The sequence below is a fragment of the Mobula birostris genome, chromosome 32 (assembly GCF_030028105.1).
Source record: "Mobula birostris isolate sMobBir1 chromosome 32, sMobBir1.hap1, whole genome shotgun sequence".
NCBI lineage: Eukaryota > Metazoa > Chordata > Chondrichthyes > Myliobatiformes > Myliobatidae > Mobula > Mobula birostris.
In genome coordinates, this window is record NC_092401.1 from 1,560,320 (window position 1) to 1,574,315 (window position 13,996).

Genomic DNA, 13,996 nt, shown 5'->3' on the forward strand with positions numbered 1-13,996 from the left:
TTGGACCAGGACAGCTGTTGGTGATTTTCACTCATACCAAACTGAAGCTTTCAAGCCTTTCAATCTCAGCACTGTTTATGTGAACAGAAGCATCTGCAAAATCCTCTTTCCTGAACCCTATGACCAGCTAATTTACTTTACTGACATCTGTTCCTTGTCAGATAAGCCCCTTATATTTGTGATCATCCTTCTGAATCCTTCTAGAAAGTTTCCAGTGGAACATCTTTCCTTAAACAACAGTTTACAAATTAGTTCCCAGTGCTCCAGAGATATTCTCACATGATGGTGTGGGTCTGGACTCACATGTAGACCAGACCAAATAAGGGGTGGTCTGAGCCTTGAAGTTCGTGAAAATAGATTTTAAAGAAACAACGCTAAAAGTCTGAGACGAAAACAGAAAGGGTGAGCAATGTTCAGCAGGTCGGGCAACATCGGTGGAGAAAGAAAGTTAACGTTTCCCATCGAAGACCCCTCATCAGAACAGAAATTCACCATCGGGCACATCCTGAAAAGGTGATACCTCAGGAAGGTGAGATCGATCACTGAGGACCTTCCCTATCCAGGACATGCTCTCTTCTGGGTACCATTACCAGGAAGGAGGTACTCACACAGTGATTCAGGAACAGCTTCTTCCTCTCCACCAGCAGATTTCTGAATGATCTATGAAACCCATCACCAGCTCGTTAATCCTTTCTGCACTATGTATATTTCTAATTTGTAGCGATTTGTGTTTTTGCTACACAAAACAACAATTTTCATAACATACAATACTATGCAATGCCTTAGGCACATATTGTATATAACTAGGGTGCCTAAGGACTTTCACACAGGACTGTTTGTCAAAGTAGAGTGGAGAGCGAATTTGTAAATCCAGCGGCAGCCAAGGATGTTGGGAATGGCAAGGGAGAAGCACCATGGGAGAGGTGTGGGACAGGTGGCAGAGAAGGAGTGCCAGGATTGTGGGGTGACGCAGGTGTGGACTCACACAGCCTTGAGACACCAGGCAAGGTCACTTGATTCCAAGCAATTGATTTATTAATTGTTACAGAATGTATCTGGTGCTTCCCATTCCCTCCCCTCTCCCTTCCCCTTTTCCCAATCACCATTCCTGTCTACATGCTCCCTTCCCACTCTCACTCCACAATAGAGACCTGTATCAGAATCAGGTTTATCATTACTCACATAGATCATGAAATTTGTTTGTTTTTTTTTTGCAGCACCAGTACAGTGCAATATGTGAAATTGCTCCAGGACTTGTGCAAAAGTCTTATCTGGGTATACAGTACGTGTCTAAGACTTTTGCACAATGCTGTAAGTCAGTGATGATGATTCAGATTCTGAAATTCATCCCTGGCTGGTAGCACTAAGCACACCAGCAGGAGAATTTTCTATTCTCCCTTTCAAATACATTCTGTGAACTTCTGTGCAGAGCGCAACAGTAAATGGGTGGCTAGGAACATCCGCCTTCATAGTCACCATTATTGCTCTGAATCTGTTAAATTGAATTAGCAGAAATTAAGTTCTCCAGCATCTGTAAGTGAGATTCGAACTCAGCCATTGGATATTTAACTACTACACCATCCCTCCACTCGGAGTGTAAGTGTTGCTATTACGGTGTGCTAGGGCATTTCATTCAGCTTTGCTGTTCGTGTTCCAGGTCAAGTTGACACTCAGAGTCACACTTGTATAATCACAGTTGCCTTGGCAACCCACCCACCCTTGCAGCAAAGTGCGTCTCTAATGGAGCAGCATTCTATTTTTTGTGACATACATGTGCGAGGTGCAGAATGAAGTAAGAAATTATTCTCCTTACTTCTCCTGCTGATTTCTCCTTAATTTTTTGCTGAGACAAGGATTCATGTAGATTTATGCAAGGATGGAGGGAATGGGAGACTCTTCAGCATGTTGAGAGGCATCCTGCATGTGGCCTGCCAGTCCTGTCACATGTCGTAAGGAAGAGCGCCCTCGTGGTTAGAATAGGTCTTGGTGTCTCTGTGAATTTGTCCACAGACACTCAGCTTGCTGATTCTCATCTGGCCACCTTTGGGCGGTTTATTTCAAGACATTATAGAATACAGAACATGGAACGGTACAGGCCTTTCAGCCCACGATGTTGTGTCAGTCTTTTTTCCCCCACTCCTAGATCAATCTAGCCCTCCAGTTTTCTCTCATCCAATTGCCTATATATGAGCTTCTGAAATACCCCTAATGCACTGCCTCTACCACTACCCCTGGCAGGGCACTTCAACCATCCACCACTCCCTGGCTTAAAATAAAAATTTACTTCTGACATCCACACTATACTTTCCTCCAATCACCTTAAAATGCACCTCCTCATATTAACCATTTCTGCTCTCGGGAAAAATTTCTGGCTGTTCACTTCTATCAAGTCGCCTTTCATCTGAATCACCATACTATTTGACAGTCAAGGCAACCTCAGCTTCTGGTGGGATGAGCCAAGACGATAGTGGTGCTTTACCCAAGCATCTTGATCACCTCAGCTTGTGTCCAGGAACTCAGTAAAGAATTTCAGACAGTCGGTGACCTCTGTACAAAGAAACGTCACTGCCTATTTACCATTCATTTGGTCCCTGTGGTCCTGAACATCTTATTTGCCCCTTGGTATTGCGATAACACATAAAAAGAACATTCCATTTCCGGACATCTCCAGCTTCAGGATACCAAACTGTGGACCTTATTAATAACCGTGCCTGTTTTTCTTCAAATGATTTGTCAGCCAAACCACAGAGGGCCTATGCAATGTGCTGGGGTTGTTATAGCCATGGTTCATTTTGAAGAAACACTGATTTTGTCAGAAGGGAGGTCAGAACAGGTGACTTTGTCTCCGAGAAGCACAGGATTAACACTACCAGACTGTTCATTTTTTAAAATGTTGCTTTTTTCAGGGGGAGCTGGGAAGACCAGGACAGAAAGGCAGCAAAGGAGCCAAAGGAGAAGCAGTGAGTAACAATCACATCCAGCTTTGGAGGAGGAACTGTCTCCAAAGTAAATGCATTACCCTTGAATACATGTTTGAAGCAAGAACGTTGGTCTGTCATTGGCCAATGTCAACCCCATTAATAATGCTGCTGTTAAATTGTTGGTCCAGCGACGGTTTCTTTAGGATTGTTGTGTGACTCTCTTAAATCTTAAAAACAAGAAAGAGAGAGATGAACACTGTAAGAACTGGGTCGTTCAAAGTCAAGTTTATTGTCATGCACAAGTATATGTATGTGCAGGTGAAATGAAAACTTACTTGCAGGGTCAACTTCATTTACCATATACATTTCCATGTATTCAGAATTTGCTGTGGTGTGTTGGAAAGGGCACAATATGCAGCAAAAACTAACTTTCAACAGTTAAAAGATGGAAGAATTATATGAATCTAAACAGAAGTTAATTTACAGGTATGAAATAAAATCTGCATAAATGCCAGCGTGTATTTACTACCTAAACAGCATTTTAGACAGTGTGGTAACTGAGATAGAAACATAGAAACCTTACAGCACAATACAGGCCCTTCGGCCCACAATGCTGTGCTGAACATGTACTTACTTCAGAAATTACCTAGGGTTACCCATAGCCCTCTGTTTTTCTAAGCTCCATGTACCTATCCAGGGGTCCCTTAAAAGACCCTATTGTATCCGCCTCCACCATCATCGCCGGCAGCCCATTCCATGCATTCATCACTCGCTGCGTAAAAAAAACTTACCCCTGACATCTCCTCTGTACGTACCTCCAAGCACCCTAAAACTGTGCCCTCTTGTGATATCCATTTCAGCCCTGGGAAAAAGCCTCTGACTATCCACACGATCAATGCCTCTCATCGCCTTATACACCTCTATCGGGTCATCTTTCATTCTCCGTTGCTCCAAGGAGAAAAGGCTAAGCTCACTCAACCTATTCTCATACAGCATGCTCCCCAATCCAGGCAACATCCTTGTAAATGCCCTCTGCACCCTTTCTATGGCTTCCACATCCTTCCTGTAGTGAGGTGACCAGAACTGAGCACAGTACTTCAAGTGGGCTCTGACCAGGGTCCTATATAGCTGTAACATTACCTCACGGCCCTTAAACTCAGTCCCACGGTTGATGAAAGCCAGTGCACCATATGTCTTCTTAACCACAGAGTCAACCTGCACTGCACCTTTGAGTGTCCTATGGACTCGGACCCCAAGATCCCTCTGATCCTCCACACTGCCAAGAGTCTTACCATTAATACTATATTCAGCCATCATATTTGACCTACCAGAATGAACAACCTCACACTTATCTGTGTTGAACTCCATCTGCCACTTCTCAGCCCAGTTTTGCATCCTATCGATGTCTCACTGTAACCTCTGACAGTCCTCCATACTATCCACAACAGCCCCAATCTTTGTGTCATCAGCAAATTTACTAACCCATTGCTCCATTTCCTCATCCAGATCATTTATAAAAATCACGAAGAAAGAGGTTCCAGAACAGATCCCTGACACACACCACTGGTCACCGACCTCCATGCAGAATATGACCCATATACAACCACTCTTTGCCTTCTGTGGGCAAGCCAATTCTGGATCCACAAAGCAAGGTCCCCTTGGATCCCATGCCTCCTTACTTTCTCAAAAAGCCTTGCATGGTGTACCTTCTCAAATGCCTTGCTGAAATCTATATACACATATCTACTGCTCTACCTTCATCAAAGTGTTTAGTCACATCCTCAAAAAATTCAATCAGGCTTGAAAGGCACGACCTGCTTTCACAAGGCCATGCTGACTATTCCTAATCATAGTATGCCTCTCCAAATGTTCATAAATCCTGCTTTTCAGCATCTTCTCCATCAACTTACCAACCACTGAAGTAAAACTCACTAGTCTATAATTTCCTGGGCTATCTCTACTCCCTTTCTTGAATTAGAGATCAATATCTGCAAACCTCCAATCCTCTGGAACCTCCCCCCATCCCCATTGATGATGCAAAGATCATTGTCAGCGTCTCAGCATTCTCCTCCCTCCCTCCCACAATAGCCTGGGGGACATCTCATCTGGTCTCGATGGCTTATCCAAGTTGATGCTTTCCAAAAGCTCCAGCGTGCTCAAGCTTTTCAATTCACTATAAGTCATCCCTACAATTGCCAAGATCCTTTTCCATAGTGAATACTGAAGCAAAGTATTCATTAAGTACCTCAGCTATCTTGTCCGTTTCCATACATACACACTTTTCCACTGTCACACTTGATTGGTCCTATTCTCTGACGTCTTATCCTCTTGCTCTTCACATACTTGTAGAATGCCTTGGGGTTTTCTTTAATCCTGCTCGACAAGGCCTTCTCGTGGCCCCTTCTGGCTCTCCTGATTTCATTCTTAAACTCCTTCCTGCTAGCCTTATAATCTTCTAGATCTCCATCATTACCTAGTTTTTTGAACCTTTCATAAGCTTTTCTATTCTTCTCGACTAGATTTTCAAAAGCCTTTGTACACCACGGTTCCTGTACCCTAGCATCCTTTCCCTGTTTCAATGGAACATACCTATGCAGAACGCCATGCAAATATCCCCTGAACATTTGCCACAATTCCACTGTACATTTCCCTGAGAACATCTGTTTCCAATTTATGCTTCCAAGTTCCTGCTTGATAGCTTCATATTTCCCCTTACTCCAATTAAACGCTTTCCTAACTTGTCTGTTCCTATCCCTCTCCAATGCTATGGTAAAGGAGATGGAATTGTGATGACTATCTCCAAAATGCTCTCCCACTGAGAGACCTGACATCTGACCAGCTTCATTTCCCAATACCAGATCAAGTACAGCCTCTCCTCTTGTAGGCTTATCTACATATTGTGTGAAGAAACCTTCCTGAACACACCTAACAAACTCCACCCATCTAAACCCCTTGCTGTAGGGAGATGTCAATCAATATTTGGGAAATTATTAAAATCTCCTACCACGACAACCCTGTTATTATTACACCTTTCCAGAATCTGTCTCTCTATCAGCTCCCCAATGTCCCTGTTACTATTGAGTGGTCTATGTAAAACACCCAGTAGAGTTATTGACCTCTTCCTGTTTCTAACTTCCACCCACCGACACTCAGTAGACAATCCCTGACGTTGTGACACTATCTCTGATCAGCTGTGCCATGCCCCCACCTCTTTTGCCTCCCTCCTTGTCTTTTCTGAAACATCTAAAGCCTGGCACTTGAAGTAACCATCCAAGTCTCTGTAATGGCCACAACATCATAGCTCCAAGTACTGATCCACACTCCAAACTCATCTGCTTTGTTCATGATGTTTCTTGCATTAAAATAGACACATCTCAAACCATCGGTCTGAGCATATCCCTTTTCTATCATATGCCTATCCTCCCTCTCGCACTGTCTCCTAGCTTTCTCCATATGTGAGCCAACTGCCCCTTCCTCCATCTCTTCAGTTAAGTTCCCACTCCCAGCAAATGTAGGTTAAACTCTCCCCAATAGCCTCAGCAAACCTCCCTGCCAGGATATTGGTCCCACTTGGATTCAAGTGCAACCCGTCCTTTTGTACAGGTCACACCTGCCCCAAAAGAAGTCCCAATGATCCAGGAATCTGAATCCCTGTCCCCTACTCCAGTCCCTCAGCCACACATTTATCCTCCTCCTCATTTTATTCCTATACTCACTGTCACATGGCACAGGCAGTAATCCTGAGATTACTACCTTTGAGGTCCTGCTTCTCAACTTCTTTCCTAACTCCCTGTAGTGTCTCTTTTCAGGACCTCCTCCCTTTTCCTACCTATGTTGTTGGTACCAATATGTAGCACGACCTCTGGCTGTTCACCTTCCCACTTCACGATATCGTGTACGCGATGAGAAACAATTTGGACCCTGGCACCTGGGAGGCAAACTACCATCCGCTTTTTTTTCCTGCATCCACAGAATCGCCTGTCTGACCCCCTAACTATAGAGTCCCCTATCACTGCTGCCTTCTTCCTTTCCCTACCCTTCTGAGCCACAGAGCCAGACTCTGCCAGAGGTGCCGTCACTGTTGCCTCCCCCAGGTAGGCTGTCTGCCCCCAACAGTACTCAAGCAGGAGTACTTATTGTTAAGGGGGACAGCCACAGGGGCGCTCTCTAGTATCTGACTCCCACCCTTCCCTCTCCTGACTGATACCCACTTATCCATCTCCCAAGTATTAGACAGAAGGAGGAGATGTGGCTAACTAGAATTATTGATCAGTTTAACAGCCTGGGGGAAGAAGCTTTTAAGGTGTTGTGAAGTTTTTGTTTGAATAGCCCTATAGTACTTTTCCAGAAGGGGATTTTGGAAAAGGCAGTTTTCAGGGTGGGTAGTGTCCACAATAATTTTTCCTGCCTACTTCTTTGTCGTGGATATATACACATCACAGGCATATAACATTAGAGACAAGACATTCATAAGGAAAACATAAATTATACAGATTTGTACATGGAAGTACATGATGAGTTCCTGGGTATTTTTGGAACAGGCCAGAACACTGAGTGGTAGAGGGGTGGGCATTGTTGATGTACTGTTCATTGGTGAAACTTAAACACCAGTCCATCCATTTTATAGTCAGCTCAGGCAGTGGAACTCTTCTTTTATTTAAAGCGCTACTTGGTGTGTGTATTTTCGCATTTGTGCATATTTTACTAACTTTACTTGAAGAAACGTAACTGTAAAATGCACATGCTTCATTATTTATGGGGGAGATAAGGTGGCTTTATGAAGGAAAAAGTGTGTTTAGTAGATTTGCTGGAGTAGTTTGCAATTCTATCAGACCGGGTAGAGACAGGGGCACTCAGTAGATGGAACGTATTTGGATTACCAGCAGGTATTTGTTAAGGTTCCACTTTTTGCACTGCACCCCTTACCCCTAACGAATGTAATTAATGTGGTGAGTGTTCACAGGATTGAGGGGAACAGACTGGCATTTTTCAGGAAGTGGCTGACTAACAAAAAACAGACAAAACCCATTGTGGATGCTGGAACCTGGAGTAAATACGAAATGCTGGAGCAACACACCTGTGGATGGAAATGGACAGTCAAGTTTCTGGATCGTGATCTTTCATCTGCACTGCTAGTGCAATTTTTGCTAGATGCAATGAAATGGTAAAAAAAATACGGTGCGTTATTAACGGGAGAGCACGAGTGGCTTTATGAAAGAGAAATTATGTTAAACAAATTTGCTAGTCCAGATGGAAGCTTTCAACCCAAAACACCAACTGTCCATTTCCCTCCATGGATGCTGCCTGTCTTGTTGCGTTTGTCCAGCATCCTGTGCAATGGTAACCAAAAAAACAGAGTTGGGATAAATGTGTATTTTTCTTTTGAAGACGCACATAATCTGCTCAGCCCTATCTTTCTTAATCAATTAGGTGCCTCTGTTATTTTTCAATGGTAAATAAATGATCCCATTTTCCATCAACTGCATAAACTATATTATTTGCTCACTGCTGATAAAAAGCTTACTGATTAGGGTTGAGCTCGTGTGAGCAAAGCTCCATGAGTGGAGAAATCTTTAACTAGTTCCGAAGCTATTTGAGGTTCAAAGGAAAGTAAGGCAACACTAGAGCAATCAGTGCCAGTTTAATTACCATTAACACACTCAGAACATCTTTGTCTTTCCTCCTATAGGGTCCTCCAGGTCCAATGGGGATTCAAGGCCCAATTGGACAGCGTGGTTCCATTGTAAGTATAATTTCCACTTCATGTTCTGCTGTTGCTGTTCACATGAAGATCCATTTATGCTATGATTCCAGACTCATTGATATTAACCTAGTAATAGCCCATGTTTCTCATGAGGTCAGTTGTCAAGGGTGAAAAGACATGAAAACAACTCCAAGGCATCTGTGTTGAGGTGGCCCATTCCAGACCAGAGGAGGCAGAGCAAAGTTTGAACTTGGTGTTCTTCAGGAGAATTACCTCAAAGGAAGGTAGTGGAGGCAGTGGATTTACAACTTAGTTTGGTTGTTTTCTAATCACACAATGCCTCTTTTTGATGGAGAGGCAGACAGTTTTGCACTGAGTCTCACAGTTTCAGCAGGGCATGTTATTCCAGCTGTCGTCTCCCTGCTAACAATGCCAAAGCAATGTAAACGTGGCACCTGGTGCTGCAGTCCTGCGCCAAGACCAGTGGGCATCTGGGCTGGGATGAGATTTGCAATTGGTGGATGGACTAAGACAGCATTTTTTTTTGAAGGACGGTGGGGGATAGTCCCATTGTGTGGCCCAGGGAACTGGGAGTCCAGAGGCTTTCACTCAGTCTTTAGTGGATGTGGGGCAAAGATGGTAGATCTGAGCTGGAGTCAAGGGGTAAGACGGGTGGGCAGTGGCAACAATGCACAGTAAGAGGGAGAGTCCAAGGCAAAGGGAAGCAGTTAACTTGGCCAGCAGACACCACAGCCCACGTTGCCTCACAACAGTCCAATGACATAGAGTGGGTTGGGACCACATATTGGCTGACCCCAAAAAGCCCAGAATAAATTTCCTGTGTGGTGTTGAATGATCTCACCACAGATTACTTTATCATTGTTTTGGATTTGAATTAGGAGCTAACGTTGGATTTCGGTCTTTTGAGCTTTTGCCCCTATAGAGAAAGTATTCAAAACTATGAAGTATGCCACATGTGCTTTATAATCTTACCTAGTCAGAGTAGGGTCCCACATTGATGCAGCAGGTAGTGCTGCTGCCATACTCAAAATCCTAAGGTTTAACTCTGAACATCAGTGCTCCCTGTGTGCAATCTGCACGGTCTGCGCTTTGAGGGAGTTGACTTTCCTGAATACTCTGGTTCCCCCCACCACATCCCTTATGGGTGGCTGGAGAATTGGGGGGATTGAATGGGAATGTGTGAGAGAACAGGAAGCAGACACATACACAAAGGAATGGGACTTGGAGCCAGCATAGATTTGATGGGTCAAATGGCCTCCTACTTCAGGAGAAAATAGGAAGGATGTTGAAGCATCAGCGAGGGTGCAGAGGAGATTTACCAGGATACTGCCTGGATTAGACAGCATGTCTTAATGAGGAAAGATTAAGCAAGCTATGGTTTTTCTTTTTGGAGCAAGGGATGATGTGAGGTGACGTTGAGACAGCCAGTGTCTTTTTCCTAGAGCGACAACAGCTAATACGAGAGAGAAGACTATTAAGGTTAATAGAGGAAAGTATACGAGGGATGTCAGCAATGGGTTTTTTAAACAGAGAGTGGTGACTCTGTGGAACGCACTGCCGAGGTGGTGGAGGCAGATATATTAGCACAGGTAAGAGACTCTCAGATAGAAACATTGATGAAAGAAAGGTGGAGGGCTGTGTGGGAAGGAAGGGTCAGATTGATCTTGGAGTAGATTAAAAGGTCAGAGAAACCTTGTGGGCTTTACTGTTGTAAGTTCCATAAAACCTGAAAAATCCAAATATGGAAATATTTCAGTACCAGAATAAATCACTGCTGATGCTCGAAATTGGCACTAAAACAGAGGAGGAAGCACCCAGCAGAGCGGGCAGCCTCTGTGCAGAGAGAAACAGTCAACACTTCAGTTTACTTGTTGCGGGTTTCTCGATTTTCAATGGTTCTTCTCACCCTTTGAGCATAATTCAAATGCCCTTTGTCTCTGACTGGGACATTATCTTGTATTTTCATCGCTATCTGCCTTTTGTCTTACAGCAGAATTCACTCCTCCTGGACACTTCATCAATACGAATCATACATATTTATTTTGTGTGTGTAGGGAGCTGATGGTGAACCAGGTCCGAGAGGGCAGCAAGGCATGCGAGGACAGAAAGGTGACGAGGGCGTTCGAGGATTTCCAGGACCCCTAGGTCCTACTGGACTCCAGGTAATCAAACTTCTTTTGGACAAAAAACGTTCCCTTCCGGTTCTCTCTGTGAAACGTACAGGGGGTACTAAGTATCGTGACCATTGAGCGTATTTCTTTATGTTCACGGTCTTCTCCTCTCTAGCCCATCCACTTCAAGATTCAATGTGTTGTGCTCTTCTGCACACCACAGTTGTAACGCAGGGTTATTTGAGGTACTGTCGCCTTCCTGTCAGCTTCAACCAGTCTGGTTATTCTTCTTTGACCTCCCATTAACAAGGCATTTTCGCCCACAGAACTGCCACTCGCTGGATGTTTTCTGTCTTTCGCACTGTTCCCTTTAATCTCTAGAGACTGTTGTGTGTTAAAGTCGCACCCCATCCATTATTTATTTATATACACACATTCTTTCTCTCACTCTTCTTTTCTCCCTCTGTCCCTCTGACTATACCCCTTGCCCATCCTCTGGGTTCCCCCTCCACTTCCTTCTCCCTGGGCCTCCTGTCCCATGATCCTCTCATATTCCTTTTGCCAATCACCTGTCCAGCTCTTGGCTCCATCCCTCCCCCTCCTGTCTTCTCCTATCATTTTGGATCTCTCCCTCCCCCTCCCACTTTCAAATCTCTTATTAGCTCTTCCTTCAGTTAGTCCTGACGAAGGGTCTGGGCCTGAAACATCAACTGTACCTCTTCCTAGAGATGCTGCCTGGCCTGCTGCGTTCACCAGCAACTTTGATGTGTGTTGCTTGAATTTCCAGCATCTGCAGAATTCCTCGTGTTTGTGTTTTTAAAGTCCCAGAAGATTAGCCATTTCTGAGATACTTAAACCATCCCATCTGGCACCAACAATCGTTCCATGGTCAAAATCACTTAGATCACACCTCTTCCCCACTCTGATGTTTGGTCTGAGGAACAACTAAACCTGTTGACCATGTCTGCATGTTTTTGTGCATTGAGTAGCTGCCATGTGATTGGCTGATTAGATATTTGCATTAACAAGCAGATGTACAGGTTACCTAATAAAGTGGCCACTGAGTGTATGTCTTAATTAAAATCAGATTGCTGTATCAGCAAGAATGATCTGTAATGATTCATTTTGTTTTTTAGCCAAACAGTCGGTCCGAAGTGGTTCAGAATCAGCATCAGCTGTATTGTCACTGATGTGAAATTTGTTGTTTGTGGCAGCAGTGCAAAGACACAAAACCGGTGTAAATTATATAAAAAAATAAAGTGGAGAAAGGGAATACTGAGGTAATATGATATGATTCTTTGTGCCTTGAGAGGTTAAGTGATGGACTTTTCAAGGCTTAACCTAGTTTGTATCCTAGCTCACGGTCTCAACTCTTTAGCCAGAAGGTCAGATATTATTTCACAGGCACTGTTCAGCTTTTTTTTAAAGGAAATAAACCCATATGCCAGGGACATTATTTGACTCCAAGACACATAGTTAGTGACTTTCTTTGGGAAGCAACCTTAGACCATGGAGGGATTCTGGGTTTGGTTGAAATCTGCTAAGAGTTGTCCTTCCCCCTGCTTTACTGGTTCTCATAGCATCACAAGGATTGAATGTAAGAGGTGAAGATCAGGGGGTCGATATTAATGATGGAATCATTCCGGCAAAGAAGGAAACCATTTGGCACATTACGTCATAGAGTCATAGAGAAGTACAGTGCAGAAACAGGCCCTTCAGCCCATCTAGTCTGTGCCAAAACAAATTAAACTGCCTACTCCCATCAAACTGCCATGGGACCATAGCCCTCCACACCGCTTTCACCCATGTACCTATCCAAACTTTCCTTAAATATTAAAATCATGCTCACATGCGCCACATTCCCACGACCCTCTGAGTGAAGAAGTTTCTCCTCATGTTCCCTTTAAACTTTACACCTTACACCCTTAACCTATGATCTCTCGTTGTAGTCTACTCAAACCTCATAATTTTGCATATCTCTATCAATATAATCTCCTCTCGATCTTCTACGTTCTAAGGAATAAAGTCAATCTATTCAATCTTTCCTTATAACCCAGGTCTCTAGACCCAACAACTTCCTTGTAAATCTCCTCTGTATTCTTTCAATCTTGGTTACCTCTTTCCTGAAGGCCACCAAAACTGGACACAATACTCCAAATTAGGCCTCACCAATGTTTTATACAAATTCAACATAACATCCCATCTCCTGCACTCAGTGCTTTGAATTATGAAGGCTAATGTGCCAAAAACTTTCTTTACGACCTAATCTACCTGTGATAGCACTTTCAATGGATTATGGACCTGTATTTCCAGATCCCTTTGTTCTACCACATTCCTCAGTGCCCTACCATTCACTGTGTAAGACCTACCCTGGTTGGTCCTACCGAAATGCAAAACCTCGCACTTGCCTACGTTAAAATCAATCTCTCATTTTTCAGCCCAATTTTTTGGTTGATCCAGATCCCTCTGTAAACCATGATAGCCTTCCTCATTATCCACTGATCCAGTTAACCACATTATCATCCAGATCAGTGAAGTCTCAGCCTTGTCTCTCCTCTTTCTCCCTCTCCACATCTCTCTCTCTATCTTTCTTTATCTGTATCTCTTTGCCTGTTTCTCTGTGCACTTGTGTCTGTCTTTATCTTTCTATCCATCACTGCTCCTCCCTCTGTTTGCGTCTCTCTCCACCTCTCTTATTCTGTGTCCCACACTCTCTTTATCTGTACTTCTATCTCTATTTAAATATATCTTTCTATTTCTCTGTCCCCTTCTGTCTCTATATCTATCTGTCTTTCTGTCCTCTCTCTCTTCTCACTAGAAGGTTCTGTAACCAGCCTGTCTCGACAAAATGTTATTCAGTCAGTGGTTAGATGAAGAATTGAGCAACTTAACTGCTCCAGGCAAAAGGAAGCTTTAAGGTGATTGACGTGACCCTCACATAATTGCCCTAACCTTCCTGTCACTGAGGCCCAGTTTAATTATCATTCTGGTGGACAATTTTCCTGGCTTAATTCACCTTAATGGAGCCTCCTTGTTGGGGGATTGTCACATGTAGTTTGTCTGCAATTGAGTAATCAACTTGTGGAAATGAAAAATCCTGCCTGTTACCATTAATAGTTTTGGAGTGAGCATATTCTTGATTCTTAAAGGCTGAAGGCTCTTGAATCACCTCTCACCTAGTGTGATCTACCACTGAATGGACAAATGTCCCTTCCTGTAGCAAACAGGGAACTAAATCC

General features: G+C 43.7%; 1 protein-coding gene across 1 annotated transcript in view; it reads left to right on the forward strand.

Annotated features, from left to right (window-relative positions):
• The window catches only part of LOC140191163 (uncharacterized), a 392,816-nt gene that overhangs the window by 297,336 nt on the left and 81,484 nt on the right, over window positions 1–13,996 (forward strand). The window contains exons 43-45 of the mRNA XM_072248300.1: window positions 2,907–2,960; window positions 8,611–8,664; window positions 10,701–10,808. Coding sequence (XP_072104401.1) covers window positions 2,907–2,960; window positions 8,611–8,664; window positions 10,701–10,808 — 216 coding nt within the window. The remainder of the gene's footprint in view (window positions 1–2,906; window positions 2,961–8,610; window positions 8,665–10,700; window positions 10,809–13,996) is intronic.